Genomic DNA, 27,011 nt, shown 5'->3' on the forward strand with positions numbered 1-27,011 from the left:
TACACAAGTATGTACACTATTGTGATAAGCCTCACGCCCCCCACTCGTCAACGGACTCGACCTCAGACGGAATGACAGCATGATCAGGGAACCATCCCCATCTATTGAACTCGATGCGCGACTCTCCAAGTATGCCAGTGCGGACAGACACCCCCTCGCCTTCGAGAGCACGTTTCTGGAGTGCACCGAGTCCGCTGTGGTCGGCTACGATGCCAGAGGTGGATATGACCCGGTGCCAGGGTGCACTTGAGGATGTTTGACCGAGTAGTTTGACCACTGAGGATAATCAGACAGGTCGAGGAAACGGACACGAGGGAGAACATACGTTGGTTGACACGTCTGGCTTGACGAGGTGTACCGGCCAATTTAGCGATATGCCCGCACGATGTAACCTTCTGCGGGGGAATCAACTGGATGAGATTGTAAACCTGCCCACAGTCAGCATGACTCGAGGAAGATGCGTATGCACGTACGCAAGCATTGAACTGGGCTGCGTCGTCCATTTGACGGGTGCGAGGGGACGATGGCCTGTGCATGTCTTATATCACTGCACTGGCCACAGCCAGGTCGTCCATGGATACCGGATGGATTTCGATCACGTCGCACCCCTCAGGAACGACATCATCCGTTCGGTACATACTCTCCAGGTGTCCCGCTCCAGAGGTTCATCCTGCCGTATTGACCGTTCAATTAGAACTTTTATTTGGAACTACCAGCGAACTTGACGGACAACTGGGTTCACACCACGACATTCTTGTTCGGAGGAGTGCACAGTTTTTGGAATTGTCCAATATGCCAGGTGCATTTCGAGCTGGTTGTCCGTTCCATCAAAGAATTTCTTGCATTCATCCTTCGGTCCTGCAGGTACCTTGCCGTCGTTCGCATTAAAGTAGACTGCCCTTCTGTCCTCATCTTGCTTCCTTCCTGGGTCTACTGGAATTAATGGACTTGACAAACTTGAGCTTGTACGTGCAAGTGAAGCTTACACTCTTCTAATGTATGTACCTCCCGAGTACTTCACCCGGGCCTCTCGCACGGAACTTGTGAAGAGAGCGGTGGGTGGTGACGTCGCTATATCCTCCGTACTTCAGGTCACAAGTGGTGGCGGGACGCCGGATCGGAGTGACAGGGAGCACTTGGGAAAGGGAAAGATATGGTTGATTCACCCCAAAAATCCGATGCTGGGTATGAGATGGACATGGACGAAGAAGACGAATCCGGAGTGCGAGGGCTTAGAGAACTCTGTTTCCACCATCTCACGGTATTCCGTGCCTTCCTCTATCGTATGGGCCAGTTGACGAATGTGCTGGATTACAGCGTGAGTTCGCAGTTATTTTGTCGAATTTGCTTTCCATTTCCCAATGATTGAACTTTATTAGATATCTCGTGCATGTCACCGTCAAAATTGGCCACGTCGTCAGATACACTTACAAAAGAGACGCTTAATCTTGTTTCGTTTCACCTATTGTAAGTTATTTTACACGCATCTCTGGCGTGGTACGATTACTGGTCATCCTAGTACTGTCCGCGCGTTCAGAATCTCGAGGCAGAAATAGCAGTGGCCTGCATACTGAGCAGTCTTATTGCTGCTCAGCCGTTCTCCGACGTGTCGTCGCAGGGATTATGGTAACATGTGCTTACCCAATCTGTTGTGTTCCGACTCATAGAATGTCTAAGAGAATACTATGCTCCAAGAGGGTGAAATTCTTTCCGGAAAGTTTGTCCGGCATGGCTTCTGACATATGGATGTAACCTTGCCACAGCGGTTGTATCTGCGCTGAAGACAGTGTACGAACCCTTTACACCTATCCTCGATCCAGACGAGGAACAATCTGGAACCAATGGCGCACTCGCATCGAGTGAGGGCGTTGAAGCTCGCTCTTAGGCGTTGTCGTTTGCGCGGCGGCTGGGGATTGACAGTATGTGAACCCATTGCTTAGCTGCATGTACACCTACTCAACTTTTGCAGTAACTGGTAGCTCTGCGCCGATAGGCATAAAATAGCGATTAGGGTTATGCGAACCCACTGCGCATTTGCTCGCTGCCGGTAAGTGCAATTCTGCGTTTCGAGGAGCTTCGGTGTTTTCCCAATATTTCGGACTCGGCATACCTCGAGACAATCCCAGCACTGTATTTAATGAATGGCACTGAGATGGAAGGCAATCCGTTGTTCGACGTCTGTTCAGCTTAAAATATCTCACACCAATGCGGTAGCACGCGACGCCCTCGATGCACAAGTGGCAAGAGCCGCAGGGGAATTGTCTGTAGACAGTTTGGTACACCTCCTCAATGCGATAGGAGAAGGAATCAAGGACCCTGGGCTTCCGGTGGGTCAATGCAAAAGCTTGATACACTTCTCGACGATCTTGCACCTCAAGGTCTGTACCGATTTGCTATTCTGATTATAAGTAGCAGGGTTTGGTAACGCGTCACCACAGGAACTCTGAAGGTGGTCCAAGCATTCGTAACGCGCTGCCTCGATGCCCTCACCGATCGACTTCACCTATACGGAGGTTCATCGGAATCGAAAGACCATTATCTGCAAACTGATCGCGAAGCATTGTTCTGACAGTGAGTGTCACCACTTTAAACACTTTGGACGATGTCATTCTTATATCCAATGGCAGCCCGCTGCTGTGCGTTCAGTCGACCTTGGGAGCGTCTGGCCCTTGCTCTGTAAAATCCTATTGGGGACCATCAACCACGACACCGCCAGCTCATTTGCGATTTTTCGCTGCATCGGTTCCGTAGCAGGCTCTCTCGTTCGTCTGAAACGTGACATAGTTATACATACGCTCTCGGATCTAGCCTTCGTCTTGCATCGACTGCTGCTAACCACCAGGCGCATGCGTTCCCACCCAGGAGCTAAGCAGAGTAAAGTCGTCGCAGGAACACTTCGGTGTTGGATTTCACCATCTTAACCGCTTGGTATTGCCGAAAGCCGTGCTCTTAGTCGACTTCTCACTGCACTCACTGTCAAAACTGTTCCTTGCGTGCACACAACACAACACACCGCGATTGCCGCCGAAACACAAAAAGCTGAAACTATGGCAAAGCCTTTCGCAAAACATGTAGGGCACGTCCTCTTGGCACACATCGACTCTATGAACGACCCGTTGTGCGTCCTGACACCAGAGATACGATGGGAACTCGAGCCTGGGCTATTCTCATCATGTAAAATGCTCGGTGAGCACAATTGAGATGCTCTGATGGTCTCTGCGCTGGATTCCGGCAGCAATACTCTCATGAAGTCGTTCTGGAGGGAGTACGGGAAGCAGCGATATGTGGGGAAGGGGTAATGCGATATGTATCTATGGCCGCAGAACTGTCTTCGCCTCTCAGAGAGCAACAAAACCGCTTGCCAATGGAAGGAGCACTGAGGCACATGCTCTAAAAGTTATTCTATTGATGTCTAGCTGGAAAACTACGTAGTGGCATCTGAATGACTATGGCATGGAGATTGATAGGTGTACCATTAGATTGTCATGCAAATTTTTTGCCAGAGGGTCCACTACTTCGATGGCTATCGGTTGCAGTCACCCACAGCGTAAAGAATAAGATCTCTTCTGGGTGAAGTTAAAGGGGATTAAGGAGGTAGCCAGAACACAGCACTCACTGATGATGCATTTTAGAGACGGAGCTTGGGTCCTGTGCTGTGGAGAGGTGACAATAGAGTTGGCATGCTCAACGACGGTCGCTGTCGACACCACCAGCGGATGTAGTCAAAGCACGTCGGTTCATGGTTCAGATCTTGACCCCATGATTGTGCGGGGCGCCATGGACAGGCCACTTGTTGTTTGTACCCCTCGTGCTAATACTAGGTGGGTTAACAAAGAGACATGTTGCTTGTGGATTTCCCAACTGCACGACCGAGTATTGTGGAAGAATGTTTTTGGAAACCGGATCTTCGAAGGAGGCGCTGAGAAAGCCCCACTGTGCTACAGTGTCTGGTGTGAAGGACGGGGCAAGTGCACGAAGACACAAAGCCGCTGAGAAGATCGGTAGTACGCTTCACCAGGAGCATAACTAGTGTACCTATCGAGCTAGATTCGTACTGTGGAGAGTATGGGACGAGCTCCACTGGCATTGTTATGAGCAATCGAAGATAGCAAGGAAGGACCGATAGGCGAGTCTTTCCCTTGCCGATGCCTCACCAGGACTCGGTCAGACGACGGGGAGAAATGGGACGGCCCAGCAAGAACTTGGTGGTCGTAGTTTACACACGTCTCAGGCTGTGCACAAACAGAGAGGCACGTTGATTCAACGCTACTCGAATCCGCAGTCCCTTGCCCTTCGTATTTCACCACCACCGTCCCCAACGGTCGTAGCACGCTTACTGTTTGAGGCATCCTAAGATTTGTTTCTCATCTTCACATCGCCATGGCGCCGAGCTCTCTTCGTTCTTGGTGGCGTTCTCTGCGGCGTTCTCAACCTCGGAGTCGCGATGCTGGTATATTACTCCCCACTGAAGCTGCTCCTTCAGTTGCTCCGGATGCAGTCGTCCCTACACGGCCTTCGGACTATCGCTTAGATCCTATCGAGGCCAAATGGCAGATTGATCGCATCCCTCGTTTTCGCATTCTTGTCATGGGCAGGGCAAATGCGGGTAAAACAACTATTTTACAGCGGGTCTGTAACACTACGGACGAGCCTGAGATTTTCGACGGAAATGGAGAGAAGGTATGTGTATGTGCTATGTACTTCATGTTTGTTAACATATCATTCTGCCAGGTTGATGTGCGGATGGTGCAGGGTTCACTGAAGGTAAGGCCACCACATGAAATTACGCAGGGCTCACATCAAACGTATGCAGCGAGGTTACCATAACATTGAGGATGAGCTAGTGTTTAAAAGTAATCCGCGCTTTGTATTCCATGACTCGTGTGGATTCGAGGCGGGGAGCGAGGCACAGTTTGATAAAATGAAGAAATTTGTCACAGATCATGCCAAGGCCACCAAACTGGAGAGGAGAATACATGCAATTTGGTAGGGACATGTCTGACTAGCATGCCTGGAAGTGCACTGACCTGGTCCTTGTAATTGATTTAGGTATTGCATTCCTTTGAATGAAAGCCATAGGATGGTAACAGCAGCTGAAAAGAAGTTCTTTAATGAGTGTGATTCAGGGCATGGTATGTGTTCACAAATATCATGTTGAATTTGGTGCAAGGATTTAGGGTTTACACAGTTCCTGTGATTGTGTTACTAACAAAGGCAGATGCCTTAAATTTTAAGGCATTTGAGGAGCTTATGGACAGGGGTTTTACTGAAGATGAGGCAGTGAAAGAGGCACCAGAGGAAGAAAAACAGCTGCAAAAGGGCTGTCTGGAAAAGATCAAAGGGTGGCTGAATGAACTGAAGTTTCCACCTCAAAGCTACCTGATGCTCACTGGTAAGTAAGTCATGAATAAAAAGACTGTAGTTTAGCATGTGTCTCTCCAGGCATGGAACAGGAGAGTGCAGATTGTGAAGAGCTATTGAACTGCACAGCAAATGCTTTGACAGAGGAAGGGCTGCAAGGACTGCTTATATCATCACAGCAGTCAAACTTGGGACTCTGCATGGAATTTGCCATAATGAAGTGAGTAGTAAAAACCAAGTTCTACAGGGTACTGACTACAGAAAGGACATTGAAGGGGGTCATGAACCAGGTGGCTGAACAGGTTGAACTGAACAAGTTAGCATATGACCTTTCAGCATGGTTCCCATTTGTAAGCAACCAGAGTGTTGGAGGATTGGATGGCTAATTAGGTTGTAGTGGGTGTGTGAAATCCTGCAAGTGCAAGTATAACTGGCACTGAAGGTGATTGTGGCTGCTGTGTTGGACTGTGATTGACAGAATGTAAGTTGACTCATTCATTGAAAATGGTAGTGGGTGCATGCTGACATGTTCACTCCCACCCTGTTGGACTGGGGTTCATAGTATGTGAGTGGAGTCATGGCAGATGGTGGTGGATGCATGCTGACATGTTCACTCCCACCCTGTTGGACTGGGGTTCATAGGAAGTGAGTGGAGTCATGGCAGATGGTGGTGGATGCATGCTGACATGTTCACTCCCACCCTGTTGGACTGGGGTTCATAGGCAGTGAGTGGAGTCATGGCAGATGGTGGTGGATGCATGCTGACATGTTCACTCCCACCCTGTTGGACTGGGGTTCATAGGCAGTGAGTGGAGTCATGGCAGATGGTGGTGGATGCATGCTGACATGTTCACTCCCACCCTGTTGGACTGGGGTTCATAGCGAGTGAGTGGAGTCATGGCAGATGGTGGTGGATGCATGCTGACATGTTCACTCCCACCCTGTTGGACTGGGGTTCATAGTATGTGAGTGGAGTCATGGCAGATGGTGGTGGATGCATGCTGACATGTTCACTCCCACCCTGTTGGACTGGGGTTCATAGTATGTGAGTGGAGTCATGGCAGATGGTGGTGGATGCATGCTGACATGTTCACTCCCACCCTGTTGGACTGGGGTTCATAGTATGTGAGTGGAGTCATGGCAGATGGTGGTGGATGCATGCTGACATGTTCACTCCCACCCTGTTGGACTGGGGTTCATAGGCAGTGAGTGGAGTCATGGCAGATGGTGGTGGATGCATGCTGACATGTTCACTCCCACCCTGTTGGACTGGGGTTCATAGTGAGTGAGTGGAGTCATGGCAGATGGTGGTGGATGCATGCTGACATGTTCACTCCCACCCTGTTGGACTGGGGTTCATAGGATGTGAGTGGAGTCATGGCAGATGGTGGTGGATGCATGCTGACATGTTCACTCCCACCCTGTTGGACTGGGGTTCATAGCGAGTGAGTGGAGTCATGGCAGATGGTGGTGGATGCATGCTGACATGTTCACTCCCACCCTGTTGGACTGGGGTTCATAGTATGTGAGTGGAGTCATGACAGATGGTGGTGGATGCATGCTGACATGTTCACTCCCACCCTGTTGGACTGGGGTTCATAGTATGTGAGTGGAGTCATGGCAGATGGTGGTGGATGCATGCTGACATGTTCACTCCCACCCTGTTGGACTGGGGTTCATAGGATGTGAGTGGAGTCATGGCAGATGGTGGTGGATGCATGCTGACATGTTCACTCCCACCCTGTTGGACTGGGGTTCATAGTATGTGAGTGGAGTCATGGCAGATGGTGGTGGATGCATGCTGACATGTTCACTCCCACCCTGTTGGACTGGGGTTCATAGGCAGTGAGTGGAGTCATGGCAGATGGTGGTGGATGCATGCTGACATGTTCACTCCCACCCTGTTGGACTGGGGTTCATAGCGAGTGAGTGGAGTCATGGCAGATGGTGGTGGATGCATGCTGACATGTTTACTCCCACCCTGTTGGACTGGGGTTCATAGGGAGTGAGTGGAGTCATGGCAGATGGTGGTGGATGCATGCTGACATGTTCACTCCCACCCTGTTGGACTGGGGTTCATAGGTATGTGAGTGGAGTCATGGTAGATGGTGGTGGATGCATGCTGACATGTTCACTCCCACCCTGTTGGACTGGGGTTCATAGTATGTGAGTGGAGTCATGGCAGATGGTGGTGGATGCATGCTGACATGTTCACTCCCACCCTGTTGGACTGGGGTTCATAGGATGTGAGTGGAGTCATGGCAGATGGTGGTGGATGCATGCTGACATGTTCACTCCCACCCTTTTGGAATGGGGTTTGTAGCTTGTGAGTGGAGTCAGGGCAGATGTTGGTGGATGCATGGTGACTATATTCACCACTGCTTTGCTTGACTTGCATGCATAGTTTGTGAGTGACTGCATGAAAAATGGTAGCCATGGATGGTCACTGAATTTGATTTTCTCTCCTACCCCATTGTATTTGCATTCATAGGATAGTGAGTGATCTTGTGGAAGCATCTGTTGGAGGAGAATGCATACTCACAGTCCTTACTGTTTCACTCTTCATCTCTGTGTCTTAGGGAGTGAGTGCTGTTGATATTGCCTATTTAGCATGCCTTTTACAAGGCCTTCTCATCAAATAGATGGTGAGCTTGATCACTGCATGTATCTCTGCAATATTGCTGAGGCATTGTGTAGGATGTGGGTGCAGCTCTTTCCTTGTAGTCTGCCTTTTTCTCATTTCTCCTCCTGTATTTCTCTCAGAATGTTAGTTGTTGCAGTTCCTCTAAATTCCTCAGAAAGACTAACCTATCCCCAGAATGTATGGTTTCTGTTCTGCATCCTGCACTCATCCATTGCCCATATCTTTTACAGTTGGTTGGTCGCTCTTTTTTTTTACCTATAACATTAGTTCCATTTTACTGTTGACATCTTGTCAGGTGGTATGTTTCAATTCTTTTTTTTTGCCAGCTGCCTATGATGTATTGAATTGGTTGGTCATAGGAACTCATTGGCCACAGCAGTAGTTCCATCTCCATCCCTGAATTGTACACATCACAGCTGCATCCCCTGAAGGCACTTGTAGAACATGGCATTGGTAAATTATCTCTTTTGAGGCTGCTTTAATATAAGGCTCATGATTACAGGTTGTGTAATTGTCTTTGAATACTTATTTTTCCAGTTGCAGGTCAAGGATAGGGGTACTATAAGGGAGGATTTGCAGCAGGATCTGACACTGATTGTCCAAAAATATCAGAAATCAGGTGTCCAAGAGATTGTCAATGCATGTATTGCTGAAGCCTTTCAGCAGCATGGTGACAGGGTGGATGATTTGTGCCCCATGCTTGTGGGTATAGCACAGGCAAACCAGATGTGTAAGACATATTCTTTACCACAATGCTGGAAGTCCTATTTGAATTGTCCACAGCAAAGAAATTCCTGGAATGAAATAAGACAATTTCAGCTCTTATGTACTTCACTATTCTTGGTGAGTCCCTTGGTTTCCATCTACTAACCAGTATGAAGATTTAATTTGCAGCATCCCAATGCCTACCAGTGTCTTTTTGTGAAATCCCCTATTACTGTAGAAAATCATGTGAAATTTGGTATCTGTTTGTTATTGTGTACATTCATGTCTTCTCATATAGTTCTATGCCACATTCAAATTTGAGTCCTGGTTTCTTGCCATCAGTGGTTGGGAATTCAGATTCCTTTGTATAACCCCATATAGATTGCTGGAATATGGCAATTTATACAACTATTTCCCAAGTCTCATATACATCCAAACTGCCACCACAATGTCACATTTCTCACAAATTTGTCCAGTGGTATCAACTTAGGTTATGGGCCCCCATAGGGTGAATTTTTTGGCCAACCCTGGGGCTGTGCTGACCCTACACCTAACCCCATGCACTCCCTATTTGGGCACTAGGGTTCCAGATATGGCAACAGAGCGCCTATTGCATCATAAGGAAGGGTGAGTGATCATGTGATGGCTGCCCACCTTGCAGGTGCATGATCATGTGACCCCATCTTCCATCATGCAGAATGGCCATCCCACACCACAGGTATGCAGGTCACATGACCCCAACCCTTGACCATGCAATGTGGCTGTCTTGGATGGCCATCTGCACTGTGGGTGTGCAGGTCACATGGCCAAAGTGCACTTGCACCACTTGGCCTTCCAAGACAGCCATCCGTGGCCACCTGGGTCATGTGACTGCCATGCCTGCATGTGGATGGCCATCCAAGATGGCCACCTGAGGCACAGGCATGATGTTACTGATTACATCACATGGAATATCAGAGTAGGGCCTCACACACCCAATCATGTAATTTAACCCCATGTTGCATATGGTCAGTGCCAGTTGGCCATTCGGGACAGCCAATGCCATTCACTGCGGAAACGAGATTTTAGCAGGGGGCATAACCAGATTCTCCAAATGTAGATAATCCGACCTTGATTTTTTTTTGTAAGATATAGCTATTAGTCTGAGTAAAGTCCGACTCCACAATTTTTGAGTAACATATCCAAATAATCCAACGTAGGCAAGATCCGAATATAGTCAATACACCAATAGCCTGACCTCTTGCACATGCATTTCCCCACTCTGACTATGCTCGACTCCATCAGCCATAGTCCAACTATAATACCATCGGAATAGTGGCTCTTTCCGCCCTTGCACCCCTCAGAAAAAATAATGGACTTTGCGAAAATTTTCCTTGGTCTCCAAGTTCACTGGTTTGCCATGTACACCATGAACCAACCCAAGGTATGTGGTACTCGAGTCCTCCGGCCTATGCACTCACCTCCAAAAGTTCCATATCGATGCTAACCAGGTGGTTCCAACCTCACAAGCTGATGAAACTGAGTTTGTTGGTCCCCCGACAGTCATCAAACGTAGGCCACACATCCTTCGACTTCATGTCCCAACCAGCGTCCAAAACGTTATGCTCTCTTTCGAGCCAAACTCCCAAGGCCCTGTGGTACATGTGGCTAATTACCATTCATGTGTCTTCCACTCACAGCCATACACCAGACCATAGAAATCTCCCTAACAACGATGTCACCAGAGCTTGGGAATGATACCTTTCGTGCAACTCAAGCGTGCATTGTTGACTTCAGTGCTAACGTTGGTACTGGTGGGGTTAAGTTGGAGTCTGCAGATGCCCATGTTTCAGCCGTCTCAGTAAGTCATCGCATAATTCATTTCCTTGCTGATGGTATTACATAGGATCCTCTACTTGTCAATGTCGAGCCACTTCCTGCCATGCAAGGACCGTTCGGATGTATTCCAGACCATCTCCTGCCTGCCGACAAAAGCCAGACAAACCCTGAGGGTGGTACTGCCCTGCCTATTGCCCCTCACATTCCTCTCATTGATGAGAGTGAAACTGAGCCTGAAAGTATGGAGGAGACCCCAACCATGGCTGTCAAGGTACATTGTGACTCATGAACCGTTCTTTTCTCGATATTGACCTCTTTCTAGAAAACTACTTCGGAAATACCAGTCTCGTCTCTTCCCACACAGGTTTCTGGCCCCTCCATTAGGCATACTTTTACCCCAGACAGTTTTGCTGGATCGGAGATGTTTGATACTGTGAGTACACAACTGTTGTGTGTAAGTAAACTTCATCATTTGTGTTGTCACATACTCATCATTACTCAGGAAAGATGGGCCCAAATTCGAGAGGGACTTATCGCTGGCCAGGAAAATAATAAAAGATGTTGCATGCCCATATTCTCTGAAGCTAGTACCCCCACCCCTCCCACTAAACGCTCTCGCAAGTAGTACTTGTCTTTTTTTGGAACTAATATAATGTTCACGTGATCATTAATGTCGTGCACATCCTCCTGCTACCTCCTCAAGGCCTCACACTCTATTCACTAAGAACACGCCTCCGATGGGGTTCCAGCAATGCAACTGCAAATCTTTCGGGTGTAATGGAGTGCTAGTGCCTGCACATGCGGCCACTGCCCATACACGATATGACCTTCGTGCGAGGATGAAAGCATCCCAGATGTCACAGCTGCGTGTATCAGGGCATAGGGTCATCCGTTCGGTCATTAAAGACGCAGGGCCTGTCTCACGATTATTTCCATACCCTATATGCATGCCTGCTTCCCCCCCTCTCACCTGATGTCTCTTTTGCTGACCCGCCGCATACTTCGACCTGTGCTGTAGAACAAGAGATGCTCGACCACGGTACTCTCAGTGGCGAGGACCTTGATATTCTGACCTTTGGCAGTGCACTACCGAATCTGGGACCGAACTTCCATAGCCCCGAGGCCTTGCTTTCCGCTGTGGACTACTTCCAAGAGTACAATGCAAGGACGTCTGCTGGCGCTTGCCCTCTCACTTCATTTCGTGCCCACCATCTCCCTCCTGACCCAGAACAGCGCACCGTGGAATGTCAGCTCCAACATATTGCAGAAGAACTTTGTGATGAGCAGAACAATAGTCGGAACAATGCCCCGCCCCTCGATTATGATGATATGTCCTATGCTAATGGATCCTGGTCTTATACTGATGAAACTGATCATGCCCACAACGCAGAGGTAGTAGATGGCCCCCCCCACCCCAGTGTCGATGAAGACGATCCCAATCCCTTCCTTATCGATGAAGAGGTGTGATCGGATAACCTAGACCTTGCTGATATCCCGGAGCACGTCACGGTCATACATGCTCTCGTATCATGGCTCCATCTCCAGTTCAATCTCCCGCGCATTGCATGCAATGCGCTATTGGCGATCCTCACTCTTCTACTATTCTTTCTCAACCCAACCACTGCCTCCCCGTTCACAACGCTCCAGTCTGGAAATCGCCTTCTCGGAGTCAATAGACCCATCCATACGTTACCGGTCTGTCCGAATTGTCGTGATGTATACCCTCCGGCCTCGTCACCGCATTGTCATGATACCTGCACATCCTGCCACATTGAACTTTTTCTTCCAGGGCAGACTCTACGTGGCAACACTCGCATGCTGAAGACTCCAGTTATTAAGTACCCTTATCTCCCGCTGTCTGAGCAAATTGCGTCAATCCTCAAGATTCCTGGTATCGAGGCTACTCTCGACGAGTGGCGAGACAAACCACGAAAACCTGGCATGTATACGGACATATTCGATGGCAATATCTGCCGCACGAAGCTTAAAGGTCCCGACAGCAATCTGTTCTTTTCAAACCAGATGAATGAACGTGGTGGTCCAAATGGCGAGCTTCGCTTAGGTGTGAACTTGGGCGTGGACTGGTATGCTCTTCCCGCTGACTTTATGATTTGACTGAATGTACTTCACGACAGGTTTTCATACATTCAGAGCAATATCGCACCATCCCATTCATCGGCTCCAGCATCGTTCTCGATCTGTAACCTGCCACCAGAATACAGGTAAGTTTTATGATATCCTCGCATCTTTCTTCTCACACAGCTTTGTCCTTCCTTGCAGGTATCGGACAGCAAATCTAATGTGCACGAGTATCATGCCTGGTCCAAAGGAGCAATCACCGGACCAGGTACAACGATTTCTTCGGCCTATCGTGTCTGATCTACTGCGGCTTTGGAAGCATGGTATCAAAGTTCCCACTGAATCATGGCCTGAAGGTATGTCTAATATTATTTTATGCGAGTGTCTACTGACTTATCTTAGGACGGCTTGTCCGTGTTGCCCTTGTTGTGGTCATATGCGACAAGCCTGCAGCGCACAAGATTGGAGGCTTCGCATCGCACTCTCATACTTATTTTTGTACAGAGTGCTGGATATCTGTGGCAGACAAGACGAATCCAAATGCGTTTCAGCAAGGAGGTATGTCTTTCCGCCTCTCGCACAGACAATATACAAAACTTATTATCCATATCAGCTTTTCCGCCATGAACAGATGCTGAGCAGTGCCGTTTAGGCGATCAGTATCGCAACCTTGCAACACCGAATGCACAGAAGACCTTCGTCAAAGAGTATGCAACACGATATTCGCAGCTATCCCGCCTACCATATTTCAACTTGGTCGCACAAATCATCATAGATCCGATGCACAATCTCTTCCTGGGTGCGTCGTAATATCTACTTCGAGTCTGTATAAAACTGACATGTCTTCTATTCTCAGGATTAGTGAAGACGCACTTTTACAATATCTGGGTTCAAAGCAAGATATTACAGCCGAATCATGAGCTCGCCACGCTACACAGCATGCTTGCAGATGTATGTGTGTCCTATTTTTCCCTTCCGAGAGCGACTTAACATTCAAAACATTACTAGTTTATCATCCCGGGCTCGTGCAGCAAACTGCCGACTGACATTGGGACCCCTGCCAGTGGATCTCTTACGGCCGATCAGTGGTTGCTTTTGGCAACCGTATATGGCCCGATCATTGTATGTTTCATCGACGCTTGACATCAAGCTCACAACTTATACAGGCATAGGTACCTCAGATTTGGGACAGTTATCTACCACGCCAGACATCTGATGAAGCACCCTTTCGCCACATCTCCACGATTGAGCAGGCCGAAACCGAGAAACAACAGGAAGCTTCCCGGAAGGCTAACAACAAGACGTCCCTCACAGAAGCCAAGAAACGCGGAAGGGAAGCTTTTGAAACAGAAAAGTCCCGTATTGCGCAGGAGAATATGGCCATCGCCGAGGCAAAGAAGCAGGAAAAGCTCCAACAGCTGGTAGTAAAGCAAGCCGAGAAGGCGCGGCAGGCCGAAGTCAAACGAGTGAGTTTCACATACATCTTCGTGTACTTCTACGTACTACATATGGGTTTCCGTCCCAGGCGCAGAAGAAACGAAAGGCAGCGACCCAGATTGTCGAAGACTTGCCTGAAGGTCAGATACGTGGCCCACCTCTCCCTCCAGGCGATGCAGAGACACCCGAGGTTCCTGAAGACCGCAACGAGCAACTCAACCTTCATCCTACCGATCCGGCGAACTTTCTTAAGCTGTCCTTGGCCATCCGTATTCTCATCAAGCACACAATCAACGACCACAATATCGCCGAGGCTGATCGGTTACTATGTGAATACAACGTCGAGTTGATTAAGGTATGTCATCGCCCAGACTATACATCGATATTAATGACACTAATGTGCTTGAACTTAAGCTCTATGGATCGAGTGCCATAAAGCCAAATCATCACTATTCCACACACGTCGGCAACTGCGCTCGCAACTTCGGACCACTGCATGACTTCTGGACATTTTTATTCGAGCGCCTTAACAAGGTTCTGAAGTCCTTCAAAGCGAACAACCACGCAAACGGCGAACTCGAGACGACCTTTTTCAAGGAGTTCCATCGCACATGCGAGAGCTCGAGGGTGGTAAGTGCAACACGTTTGTAAATTGGAATATAAATACTATTTTACTGACTACGGAACTCTAGATCTATTCTCTGCGTGCCAATCCTGTGAAATCCCTCGGCTCAGAAGCTGCACGAATCATGCAGAAGGCTACGCACGAGGAACGTGGAACCGTCGCAGGGCTTGCTGCCCTCTGCAATGATCTTGATGAGGTCAGCGCAGATGGTGAGTTACCCTTGGCGCAGAACGAATGGATGGCCGTCTGACCATAGACTGCATAGCCGGGATAACTTACTCCCTAAGTACATGCTGTCATGAAAACATCTTCTCATCAGAAACTTATCAATTACTCGCTCGTACACTCAATGCACGCTTTCCGCTTTCACTGGTGCACTGCCAACACGAGCGGCCAACTACTCCTCGCAGTATTCCTCTCAATCCCAACGGCATCTTCTACGACTATGTTGTAATAAACGGAAAGCGATTTCATGCTTCAAGAGCAGTCGGCACTCACCGGTCTTCCTTAGTTCACGTCATGATACCAGGTCAGGTACCTACACACGGCTATGGAGAGATACTGGAGATCTTTCAGCTGGATCAACCCTTACACGATGGGAAGCAATGCTTATGGTTTGCGCGCATGCGATGGTTCAAGCCGTACCACGGGAACCAAAGGACGATTTGGGACGACTTGTATGTCGTCCTATTTGACCTACTAACCATCGTTCGCACTAACATCATGAAGTTCTGCCTTAGATGTCCGATTATGGGAGCTCGGGGAATACCAAATGCAAGAATCACGCCTCCCTTCGCTTGTGGAATTCGACTGGATTGGTAACTTACTGGCATTAACTGTTGTTTCACTCGGAGAGGATCAGCGCAAGGTGTGGGCAACAGTAGACCTTGCAAAGGTGCGTAGCGTTATCGTTTACTGATACCCAGCTCGCTACTCAATCAATACTCAGTAACTGGAGTCTAGATGTTCATGTATTACAAGGATGGATGGTAAATTAAACATGATGTTTGTTAATTTTGTAACAGAGTGTCACAAATCCTACAACATGCATTGCTCAGAACACGAACAGCAAAGCAAAGTTTCAATACTCGTTTTCGTCATCCAATGACCCATTTTCATTAGACGTCTTGAGCCATTCATCCAATTCTTTGAGGTAGGTGGCATCCGCCTCGAAAAGCTCTTCTTGGTTGACGCGAGAATAGAAGCCTTTTAGCCAGCTGATGCCCTCGTGCACCACCATTCCCGGGTGTTCATCTAACCACCTCTCATCTACCATCGCCCTGAAGACCATGGCCTTTGCCGGTGGCATGTCGCGACTCAAATGCTTCGGGGCGACGTCAAAGACCCGTTTGTGCACCTTCTTCGTGGTTTTGCGACGTTTATGCTGTGGTTCCTGATTCATATTGCTAGTATTCGCATTCAGGTCCTCAGTTACATCTTGCTGCTGCTTCGTGGCATGCATGCTGAGATAGCGCAGAAATGCAACATACTAATATGGCCGGATTCGTGAGTCACCTTTGCCGCTCAGATATGAATTTAACTTACATCGACTGAGTGCCAAGCCTGACCTACAACCCGGTTTGCAGATTGCCAAACCTCTGCATCCTTCCTTTGCTGGAGCGTGTCGTCGCTAACCTCGTCGTCGTTGCAGCTGATAATATCAGATCCGAGGTCAGTAAGGATGAGGGCTTCTGCGCCCTGATGTCCAGTTTCCGCTTCGTACTGTGATGCTGCCTTGCGTCTAGCTGTTGCAACCTACCAGTATGTCAGGCACACTCAGGCGCGATATCTGTGAGAGTTCAAGTACCGTAACACGCCAAGCTTGCTGACGATTCTGTCCCAGCCTCTCCTTAGTCCTGCGTGCACCTTGATCGCTCGTTTCCTCTTTTACCCTTTTGTGGATCGTGCGGAAGTATGTTTTCGCACAATCTTTCATTATTTGGAGGTCGAAAGACTTGTCGGGTATGGTTTTTAATTGGAGCTGTTCCCTCTGGCTCTGTTGCATGTCGGGTGAGCGCTTGCAATTCTCATATTATTCACGCACTACCAGATGATACCTTTTCATTATTAAAGACACGCTTGGCAACTTCTTTAATGAACATGTCATTCAGTTTGTCATCTACATTGCCAAGCCAGTTGGGGTGCCAAAGACATGTGCTGTCACTCGTTGATATGAAAGGTTCGTCATTCTCAAGTGGTTTGATAGCAGCAAGGGCTGCGACATGGTTTCTTTTTGTCCCTTCACACTCAATTCCACACATGTGAGATCATCTAGGCCTGGCGCAGAAGGGAGGTGAGTGCCCTGTGGGGTGTTTGAGGGCGCCATGTTCATCTGTGGTACGTGATGTCCACACGTGATGCTATTAATATTCTGGCTCAACGACTGGGATCCAGGTATCGCTCCACCACTCGGAAGTCTTTGGTGTTGAAGGTGCAAGGAGCTGGAGGGCGTCATGTGTGTCTGGGTCTGTGGTACGTGACGACCGCGATGAGTTCCCTCCTGGCTCATCAACTGGGACCCAGGCGTCGGCGGTGGGGCGCCACCTGTGAGCCTCTGTGAATGCATCATATCCTGCCATTCACCAAGGAGAGCAAGCAAACGTGGGCGATTTTTTTGCACAGCTGGGGGCGCTGGGTAGGCATTTTGGAAGCACACGTTGTACTAGGCACTCATCAAATATAATCTGATCTGGTTATCCTGAAAAACACGACTGAAGGCGGGAGGATCAATTGCATTTATACGATTTAACTCAGTGTACATAGCTCATAGTCACATTCGAATCTGATCTGATTATTGTCATGAAGGTAAAAATCGTCATGGTGATAGGCATGCAAATCCGACCAGATTATGCTCCGAAACGAGAACACTTTGGCACTATATTCAGACATATTATTAGGAGTAGCTACCCTCGGGATATACAACAGTTATTGTCATTGACCCAACTATCTCCAGACCTGATTAAAAACCCATTTCCGCAGTGATTGTCAACATGTGTATCACATCAACACCAAGACCTGCATGCCAGTGGCTGTCCAAGATGGCCATGTCCTCTTTGCAATGCATTATTCAATCACAGCCACTCTGGCAACTTTATTCATGATTGTATCAGATATGCAACATGACTTTTTAGGGTTTGGCTAAACACAATCAATCGATCATCAATCTGATTGGAAGCTCCATGACTATACACTGGATCAACATGTTGATGCTGGCATGATCATGTAATGTACATGAGGCCAATGCATAGCTTTTGTAGGTTAAAGAGCTACAGTGCAAACAGAGGAAGCTAGAAATAAAGGAGTGTAACTCAGCTTGAGTATGTCAAGACTATATGCAAACTAACCTAGAAATAAAGGAGTGTAACTAGTAGTGTTAGATATCATAGAGTAATGACTGTAGAAAAAATATCTCACCTCAGCTTGAGTATGTCAAGACTGAGGTGTGTTTGAAAGACAAAAGCTAACACAAGTATGAGTGCATTACATAAGGCTGTGTCACTGAATATTAAAGAACAGAATGTGCCACAGGACATCTGCAGTCTGCTCAGTAGTAGGAACAAACTTGACAGAGATTTTGCCCAAGTCAAGTTTCTCTTGAATAAAGTGGTGCCAGATAGCAATGTGCTTCATATGGTCATGAAACATCACATTCCAGATTAGGGAAATAGCAGATTGATTGTCAATATGGAGGGTGGTGGGTTGTCAAGAGGGGGGAGGGTCCAGCTCATCCATCAGTGTCCATATCCAGATTGCTTCCTTTGTGGCTGCAGATGCAGCCATGTACTCAGCTTCCATGCTAGATAGTGCAACAGAGGTCTGCTTTTTTGATGACCAGCTAATAGCACTACCAGACATAAGGAATACATAGCCCATAACAGATCTGTGATCATTTATGTCAGCTGCCCAGTCAGCATCAACATAGCCAATAGGGCAACCCTCTTCTGACTTCAAGTATGTGAGGCAAGAGTCAATGGTTTTATGAAGATACCTGAAGATGTGCTTCAGTGCAGTCTGATGCTTGAGTCCAGGTGATGCAGCATGATGGCTAAGTACACCCACTGCATAGCCCAAATTAGAGATTCAAATATGTAGGAGGTACAACAAGTAATAGAATATTGTCTTTGTGAAAGTGGCTGTGTAGCCATGTGCCTCATTTTTCCTTCCTTCCATCATTGTCAGAACCCAGCCCACAGCATGGGCTTCTCATCATTCAGTTTTTCATTCTTTCTCATTGCTCCTTTAGTTTTCTTTTAACTAATACACTCCTTTTCACCATTTTCTGAGGATTTCCCCAATCTCACCCCAGATTGCAGGTTATCATAGGCAGCCAGAGCTGCAACCATGGATGCCCAGCAACCCCAACAGCTGCAACACCCCAACTTCACCCTACTGGCCTTCCAGGGCATAGTTGAACTTGTAATGGCTGGGGCAGAACTGTCCCAGGAGGAAGCCATCGAAGCTCTGGAACAGTGCTGGATCCAGGACAACCCACAGGGCAATCACCAACAAGGGGACCAACCATGCCAGGAAGCAGAATACAGACCCCCTCCCCCTCCAGTACAACCACTGCCTGTCAACCCTGAACATCTTCCCCAACAACCCCCTGAAACCAAACCCCCTGTCTTTGATGCAGACATGATAGTATCCTCCAACCTACTGATGCAACCAGCTGAGTATGCCCTCAAAAAAATTGAAGCTTTCAAATTTGTCCATATGTGGTACTTCATGAGGGAGGGGCTACAAGAGGCAGCACAGACAGTTGGGTGACTGGAGGAGAATGATACTCTAGCTATTACCCAGGCCAGCAAAGGAGACATAATGCTACAGACTGCAAACTCCCTTACCACCTCCAAGAATGTGAAGCCAGACCATGGACTAACCTTCACCAAGTATATGTATGCCAAAAACCACTTCCTGACCTGTATTGAGAATGCAGGATGGGGCAACCAGCTGGTCGACACATTCAATTGGTTTTTCCACAGGATAGACAACCACTGACTTTGAGACTGAGGAGATCATGGGGAACAAGCTCTGCTGCACTATGCATCCAAGGTTTGACAAGACTGGCATGACAAGGCAGCACAAAACCAAGCATACAACATTGGAGTTATCAATGAAGACATTTTAGTGGACATAGGACACAACCTAGATACAAGGGATGTGCAATTGGGGCTTGATCAGGTCAGTCCCCCCCCAGGTTTCCTAGATGGAAGAACATCAAACTGACAACCTGTCCCCTTCTCCCCCATCAATGCCCCACCCACCCTGCTGCTGCCAAAATAATGGCCCCTCCCCCCCCCCTTTCTGCTTCTCCCCATCACACTGTATGAACTGTTTAACAAACTGCTGCTGCTGCCCATGTGCCAAAATATTTATACGTAGAATTTTGGATTCAAAATTTAAAAAAAACCTGCGCAGTAGCTTCAGCATGGCCACTTCACCTGGCCTGAAACAACAGAGAGAGGTCATCAGCCCTACCACTTCCAGAGGTGCAAGCCCTCCCACTCCCACTCCCCCAGATATAATCAGGGCCAGAAGACAAGGCAGTGCTATCAGAGATCTAGATCCTGCCACCCCAGGTTGTGGTCACCACACAGATGCTCCAAATCCCCACAATGAAGCCCCAGCAGAGAGAGGAGGGGCTGTCACAACTTTTGTCCCAGAACCTACATTGTATGCCTGAAGTGCCTGGGATGACATGAGGACTGACCTTTCCTGCAATGAGCCCATGTGATGGGACAAATTGACCCCAGCCTATTGCATGTGGGATCACCAAGGCCACCTTGTAAACAAGAGCAGCTGCATCCTCTGCTGGGATTTCCAATGCCCCTGCAGCTGCACAAGCAAATTACACTGCCATGAGTGTTTGGGCTGTGGGGACTCCAAGCATGGAGCTCAGGACTGTCCCCACTGCCTAACCCACTTGAATCAAGACAGAGAGGAGTCACCCTAACCCCATACTGCCCTCAAGCCTGGGAGAGACTACTTGCACATCACCATCTCACTTCTAAATACCCATCCCTAATCAACCAACTCACCTATGGCTTCCACATCTGCATACCTAACATACCCCAAACATACACCCCCCCAAACAGCCCATCTATAGCCCAACACCATCATGCTTTCCAGGAGATAGTCAACAGAGAGTTTGCATGGAGTCACTATCTGGGCCCTTTCCCTCCCCACCTCCTTGAACAGTACATAGGACCCTTCCAATCCTCCATCCTTAGTATCATACCAAAACCTGGAAAACTGAGAAAGTATCAACTAATACAAAACCTATCTTACCCTACCATACCTAGACATGGTGCCACTGCTTCAATCAACTCTTGTGTTGATTCTTCTTTAATCCCATGAATGTGGGAAATGTTCCTCACAACATGTGCTTTAATAGCATTGCTCCCCCGCAGGATGCCAAGGAGCAACAAGAGATGTAGCAGAAGCCTATAGGATGATACCCATCCACCCATCCCAGTGGCCAGGTCTGGTAGTATGCCTCTCAGAAACACCACTGACCTTCACAGTTGATACAGTGCTGTGTTTCAGGTATGGACCATTGGCAGGAGTCTATGGGGGGCTCAGGGACACAAGTTTAGATATTATGCAAGCTGAGGGAATTGGCCCCATAATAGCATGGGTAGATGACCATTTCTTCATATGCTTACCCAGATCCCAAGTACTCAGATACAACCTCACCAGGGCCCAGAAAGCCAAAACAATCTCACAAAATGGAGGAACAAAGATAGACAACAGATGGCTATGGTACAAAGGTGCAACACCAGCCAATGGGGACCATGAAGAACTCTGTGGAAGATTGCCTCCATCCCCTAAAAGCCTTTGAGGACACCAATGAATTTGCCTTGCACAATGACACTTACACCTACTCCATCAAACACATCAATGCAGTAGTGGATCAACTCAGAATACCCTGGGAACCCTCCTAAAGACACCCCATTTTCCCAGTCACCAACATTCAGGGGTTTCCTATGGAATCTAGATGATAAAACAGTAGGTCTCACAGCAAACAAAAGAGAGAAATACACTACATCTATAGATGAATGGCTGAAAAAGAAAGCACATAACCTAGAAGAGGTACAAAAACTCCATGGGAGACTCACCCATGCAGCACTAGTAATCCCAGGGGGAAGTGCTTACCTAACATCCCTACAAGCTATGCTTACCATTTTCAGTGAAAAACCATTCATGCCCCACACTCCACCTTGAGGTTTACAAAATGAACTACACTGGTGGAAAAATGCCCTGCAACAATCTCTCCCCATCCCCATCCCCATCCCCATCCCCATCCACCCATCAGCAATAGACCTCCATGCATTTTCAGATGCCAGCTCCAGCATCAGTCTGGCAATCATCATCAGGGAAAGATGGAGAGCCTGGAAGTTGCATGCAAACTGGAAGGGAGACGAGAGGGACATTGGTTGGGCAGAGAGCATGGCTTTTGAATTCCTCATATGTTACCTCCTCATCATCTGTCCCTCCCCCAAACCTCTACATGTCTTCAGGGACAATGAGGGAGTTATCAAGGCTTGGAAGAAAGGATGAAGCAACAACAGGCCCACAAATGAAATCTTTTGAAGGCTCTACACTCTACTCACCTCTCCCCCACACAGAATTTTCACAGACTATGTCCTGAGTGAAGACAACCCAGCAGACAGACCTTCTCAGGGCATCTATCCCCCCTCTGAATTTGCTCTCCCCCCCATCCCAATCCCAGACCCCATTGCACACCTTGTATTCAATTTTGATGATCTGTGCTCCAGCAATTTCACAGTCCAACATAAATTTCCTTAACATCATTGCAACACTGGCTGCCCAGCAATCATGCTCTTCACAGAAACCTACCATCATTCTCCCCTACCTGACAAACCTGATGCCAAAACCATCTGAACTGTGGCCATTATGCCCAGCAAAAGACAGATTAGAGCAATGGCAACCACATCCCAGCATCATACAGTCTCTGAACATCCCACTGGACTTCTGGGATAGGGTTTGAGATGTCACCCTCAGGGGATGGAACAAGAGCACCAGAGCATCATATGGGGTCGGGCTCCTAGTATACCATGTTTTCTGTGATAGCTGGGACATCCCAGAGGAGGAAAGAGCTCCCACAGACACTATTTTGATCTCCACCTTCATATCATCCCTAGCTGGCTCCTACTCAGGCAAGATGATACATGGCTACATCTAGTGTGTGTGCCTGGCACACTCTCAATGGTATTCCCTAGGATAATACACAAGGACCAGATAGTGACAATGTTTAAAGGTGCAGCCAAGATAGCCCCCTCCTCTTCCAAACAGAACCTCTGGAGACCAATCACAGTACAGATGATATGCGATTTTCACAGGCAGCTACAGAGCGAGGACCCCATGGATGTAGTGGTCTTCACCTGCCTAACCACCATATTCCACACAGCTGCCAGAGTAGGAGAGTTCACTGTCAAACACCTCGACTCCTTCGACCCAGCACTCCATATCACCCCCAAAGGAGTACATGAAGACATCAACTGAAATGGCCTCAGCACAACAGTGTTCCTACTGCCGAAGTACAAAATCTAGCCCCTGGGGAGAAGAGGTGAACTGGGTGAAACAATCAGGCCCATCTGACCCCCATGCAGCATCCACCTGGCATCTACAAATCAACAGCACACCCAAGAATGGCCCCCTGTTTGTGTACAAAAAGGGAGGCAAACATTGACTGCTAACCCACCACACTTTCATCTCACAAATGAAGAAGCTAGTCAAAGCAGTGGGGCATGACCACATACATGGACATGGACTGAGGATAGGAGCTATGCTGGAATATATACTCTGAGGAGTTCCCTTCGAAGTTATGAAAGTCAAAGGGAGGTGGGTGAGGCAATGCATTTCAACTCTATCTACAGAAACAACCAGATCCTTGCACCATACATACAAGCCATGCCTACAGAAATGGCTACCGAGTTTGTATGCATCACCATGCCACCAGTCTGCTGAGCCCACAAACATGTATCATGAGTAAATGTCATTGTCCTCCTATCTGTTGGCGATCCAAGCATCAGCCTGTCACATTGGACAAGGCCCTCCTAAAACCCAGGATCCACAGCTGATGCTCATCTCAGATCACCCTCTCATCATGGCCAGAAGGCACTTTGCGCCTTTGCCCACTCCTGCTCATATGTATCATACAGCTACCAATCCCACACCTTTCCCTCTCTGAGCTCATACAGCTATGATACATGAAGATAGAGATTCTAGTACATAGGAGGTATGACAAGTAATAGAATATTGTCTTTGTGCAAGTAGCTGTGTAGCTGTGCACCTCATTTTTCCTTCCTTCCATCATGATCAGAACCCAGCCCACAGCATGGGCTTCTCATTGTTCAGTTTTTCACCCACCCACTACACCACTATAATTCTCCAGACTATAAGCCTTATGAATCATCCCTCACTTGACTCACACCAAGCTGTTGTGACCAGACAGTGGTCATCAGAGACAGGCACCAGCCATTGCAAGGGGTCCCACCCACCCCCACAGCTGATGCTCGTCTCAGATCACCCTCTCATCATGGCCAGAAGGTGCTTTGCACCTTTGCCCACTCCTGCTCATATGTATCATACAGCTACCAATCCCACACCTTTCCCTCTCTGAGCTTGTACAGCTATGATACATGAAGACTGGTCTCATAGCAAGCATGGCATACATCAGCATGCCCAGTGTGCTCTGATAGGCGTTGACATCAACCTCCAGGTGCTCCAACTTTTCAAGCTTCAGATTTGACTCAATAGGTGTAGTGACAGAGTGGCCTTCACTCATACTGAAATGTTTGAGAACTGTTCTGTATGTACCTCTTCTGTGACATCTGGATAGTCCCCTTGTCACAATCTTGAGTAATTTCTATGCCTAGAATCCAATGAGCCTTGCCTAGATCTGTCAGATCATACTCACTCACAAGATGAGTCTTGAGGTGTTTGATGGTAGAGCAGCATCTTGAGACAATAAGTTTGTCATCAATGTAGACAGCTACAATAATGAGGACAGCAGTCCTCAACCTTGTAGAAAAGGCCCTGGTCTGCATGGCTTCGAGTAAATCCCAGGTTTTCAAAGACAGATCTGACGCAGGTATACCAGGACTTTGGTGCCTGCTTGAGTCCATAGAGTGCACAATACAGTAGCCACACCTTATCATCCAATCTGAAACCTGGAGGGGGCCACAGATAGATCTCTTCATCAAGAGTTCCATTTAGAAACACAGATTTTACATCCATCTGATGGATTTTGAGGTTATACTTAGCAGCAAGTGCAAGCAGGAAATGAATGGTGGCAAACTTGGTCACTGGCACAAACATCTCTGTATAATCAATACTGTGGACTTGGGCAAACCCCTTTGCCACCAAGCGAGCCTTGTATTTGTCTATCTCACCTGTAGGGCCTCGTTTAACTTTGAAAACCCACTTAGAATCGATGACCTTGTGCTCAGGTTGCAGGTCAACCTCCCTGTATAACCCAATGGACTTGAATACCTTGAGTTCCTTGAGCATAGCAGCATACCAGAGGTCTGTCAGTGCATTGCATTGCCTTGTTGAACATAGTTGGTTCATTGTCATGTGTTGTGGTTACTTTGTAAGCAGACTTGTGCAGAGTCTCCATGCAAGCCACTGACTGGCTGTCCACACACACAGTGCCCTTGCCTGCTGCAACATCATGTTTCTGGTACAAGCACATGACCTGTTTCTTCCCTAGGCTTGGTGAGTGACTTCCTATCATAGGTGTTGACAAAATAATGAGGATCGTCATCTTGAATAGGGCATTTTTGAGCTTGTGAGGAGTGTCTCACTGCTGGAGTTGGGATAGGGTTCAGATAAGGCTGGGGGGGACCTCGTAGCTGTGTAGTAGACCTTGTAGATGCTGTAGGCATTGTTCTAGCTTGTTCTGCCTGCGAGACAACAGGTGGAACTGGAGGTAAGGGTAAGTCCTTGTTGTTGCTCCCCCTAGCAACTGATTGATCTCGACCTGATGGCAGGTGATCCCCTTCATCTGTAGCCTCGCTCTTTATGACAACAGGGTCGTCTTGGTCCTGGGTGCTCTCTGGCCCATTGGATCCAAGATCTGAGCCTCCTGGCTCATGCTCTGACTCGAGTGTGTGTACTGTCTGCACTGGGACCAACCCCAGTACTCTCCTGAGGCATGACTGCAGGTTCCTTGGGTTTCCTTGCAACATCTACAGGGTTTGTGACTATCTGCACTCTGTCAGGTCCTCCTGGGTCACCTTCATCAAATACCACATCCTGTGACTCAAATGTTTGGCCTGTAGGGTGATGTAGACACACATATGCCTTCCTATTCTCAGCAAATCCCAACAGAATGCACTTGAGCGACTTCGCATCAAGTTTCTTTTGCTTTTCCTGGGGTATGTGAACATTTGCCTTGCATCCAAATATCCATATGTGTGACACTGAGGGTTTATTGCCAGTGAACACCTCATACAGCATTACATTGCCTTGGATGGCATGGGTTGGAGTTCTATTAATTAGGTGTGCCACATAGAGTACAGCATCACCCCAGTACTGATTTGGGAGTTTAGCATCACTGAGCATTGCTCATGTGGTCTCAATGAGTGTGCAATTCATCCTTTCAGCAACTCCATTCTCCTGAGGGGTATAGGCATTCATCTTTTCATGGTGTATACCCTTAGATTTGAGGTATGTGATGAAATCTGTAGAGCCATACTCTCCTCCACCATCAGTTTGTAGGAAATTGGGGTGCTTGCCCATCTCAATTTCAGCTCAGTTGAAGTATTCCTTTGTCAGGGCAGGGACTTCATCCTTGGTCTTGATTAGTTTAACCATGAGATGGTGGGAATGACCATTGATGTAGGTAATGAAATATCAGTGTCTGGTCCAAGCTGTAGTCTCCATAGGTCCATGGACATCAGAAAATGTCCTGTGGAGGACACATGGACTTTCTACATCCAACATTGTTGGTATGGTATTTTGGTGCTGCTTGCCTTCAAGGCATGCCTGGCATGAGAGCGAGTGTCTGGACCTTGGGTTTGTTATCTCCATTCCCTCTACCATATCTTTGCTGACAAGTCATTGACAGACTTAAGGTTTGCATGGCCAAGACAACCATGCCATGTTTCAAGTGTGGCCTTCAAATTTGAGGTGGAAGAATTAAGTGCTGTGAAGTCGAGAGTGGGGTTGAGGGCAGGTGATGGTCCATATGCAATTTGTGCAGAAAGGTATGGCAAGTTCATCCTAGCTGCGAGGATATAAAGTGAATTGCATTTGCAACCCATACCTACAGTTTTGCCTTGTGTGCTGATGAAACACCTGTCTCATGCAAAG

The 27,011-nt window shown here is 47.9% G+C and overlaps 4 protein-coding genes across 4 annotated transcripts; 3 read left to right on the forward strand and 1 right to left on the reverse strand.

Annotated features, from left to right (window-relative positions):
* Window positions 1-13: 13 nt before the first annotated feature.
* On the reverse strand, window positions 14-958 carry F5J12DRAFT_826548 (6-O-methylguanine DNA methyltransferase). The gene is made up of 4 exons (XM_051745519.1): window positions 695-958; window positions 474-632; window positions 326-428; window positions 14-276 (listed from the first exon to the last, which is right to left on the reverse strand). Exons 2-4 carry the CDS (start codon window positions 534-536, stop codon window positions 32-34), a joined length of 411 nt encoding a protein of 136 aa, XP_051600921.1. The 5' UTR covers window positions 537-632; window positions 695-958; the 3' UTR covers window positions 14-31.
* On the forward strand, window positions 909-1,831 carry F5J12DRAFT_57691 (uncharacterized protein). The gene is made up of 4 exons (XM_051740137.1): window positions 909-1,318; window positions 1,380-1,467; window positions 1,520-1,698; window positions 1,764-1,831. Exons 1-4 carry the CDS (start codon window positions 1,154-1,156, stop codon window positions 1,779-1,781), a joined length of 450 nt encoding a protein of 149 aa, XP_051600922.1. The 5' UTR covers window positions 909-1,153; the 3' UTR covers window positions 1,782-1,831.
* Window positions 1,832-4,448: 2,617 nt separating this feature from the next.
* On the forward strand, window positions 4,449-5,585 carry F5J12DRAFT_767687 (GTP-binding protein; the record flags this gene model as incomplete). The annotated part of the gene is made up of 6 exons (XM_051742207.1): window positions 4,449-4,680; window positions 4,732-4,764; window positions 4,814-4,986; window positions 5,050-5,132; window positions 5,189-5,392; window positions 5,443-5,585. Exons 1-6 carry the CDS (start codon window positions 4,588-4,590, stop codon window positions 5,583-5,585), a joined length of 729 nt encoding a protein of 242 aa, XP_051600923.1. The 5' UTR covers window positions 4,449-4,587.
* A 2,486-nt stretch (window positions 5,586-8,071) lies between these two features.
* On the forward strand, window positions 8,072-9,127 carry F5J12DRAFT_57838 (uncharacterized protein). The gene is made up of 4 exons (XM_051740145.1): window positions 8,072-8,127; window positions 8,180-8,303; window positions 8,365-8,458; window positions 8,508-9,127. The coding sequence occupies exons 2-4, from the start codon at window positions 8,181-8,183 to the stop codon at window positions 8,873-8,875; spliced, it is 585 nt and encodes a 194-aa protein (XP_051600924.1). The 5' UTR covers window positions 8,072-8,127; window position 8,180; the 3' UTR covers window positions 8,876-9,127.
* The last annotated feature ends 17,884 nt before the right edge of the window (window positions 9,128-27,011 follow it).

This window comes from Pisolithus orientalis, assembly GCF_024613125.1.
Source record: "Pisolithus orientalis strain OTSU chromosome Unknown F5J12scaffold_11, whole genome shotgun sequence".
Taxonomy (NCBI): Eukaryota; Fungi; Basidiomycota; class Agaricomycetes; order Boletales; family Pisolithaceae; genus Pisolithus; species Pisolithus orientalis.

What these genes read in the sequence shown, in the direction of transcription:
- F5J12DRAFT_826548 (XM_051745519.1), bottom strand. Translation starts at nt 536, where the DNA reads ATGCACAGGCCATCGTCCCCTCGCACCCGTCAAATGGACGACGCAGCC. An exon ending in CAGCCCAGTTCAATGCTTGC is followed by an intron (nt 429 to 473) that starts GTACGTGCATAC and finishes GACTGTGGGCAG; the next exon opens with GTTTACAATCTCATCCAGTT. An exon ending in AGCCAGACGTGTCAACCAAC is followed by an intron (nt 277 to 325) that starts GTATGTTCTCCC and finishes GATTATCCTCAG; the next exon opens with TGGTCAAACTACTCGGTCAA.
- F5J12DRAFT_57691 (XM_051740137.1), top strand. Translation starts at nt 1,154, where the DNA reads ATGGTTGATTCACCCCAAAAATCCGATGCTGGGTATGAGATGGACATG. An exon ending in CGAATGTGCTGGATTACAGC is followed by an intron (nt 1,319 to 1,379) that starts GTGAGTTCGCAG and finishes GAACTTTATTAG; the next exon opens with ATATCTCGTGCATGTCACCG. An exon ending in CTTGTTTCGTTTCACCTATT is followed by an intron (nt 1,468 to 1,519) that starts GTAAGTTATTTT and finishes TGGTCATCCTAG; the next exon opens with TACTGTCCGCGCGTTCAGAA.
- F5J12DRAFT_57838 (XM_051740145.1), top strand. Translation starts at nt 8,181, where the DNA reads ATGTATGGTTTCTGTTCTGCATCCTGCACTCATCCATTGCCCATATCT. An exon ending in TGTTGACATCTTGTCAGGTG is followed by an intron (nt 8,304 to 8,364) that starts GTATGTTTCAAT and finishes GGTTGGTCATAG; the next exon opens with GAACTCATTGGCCACAGCAG. An exon ending in ACTTGTAGAACATGGCATTG is followed by an intron (nt 8,459 to 8,507) that starts GTAAATTATCTC and finishes TCATGATTACAG; the next exon opens with GTTGTGTAATTGTCTTTGAA.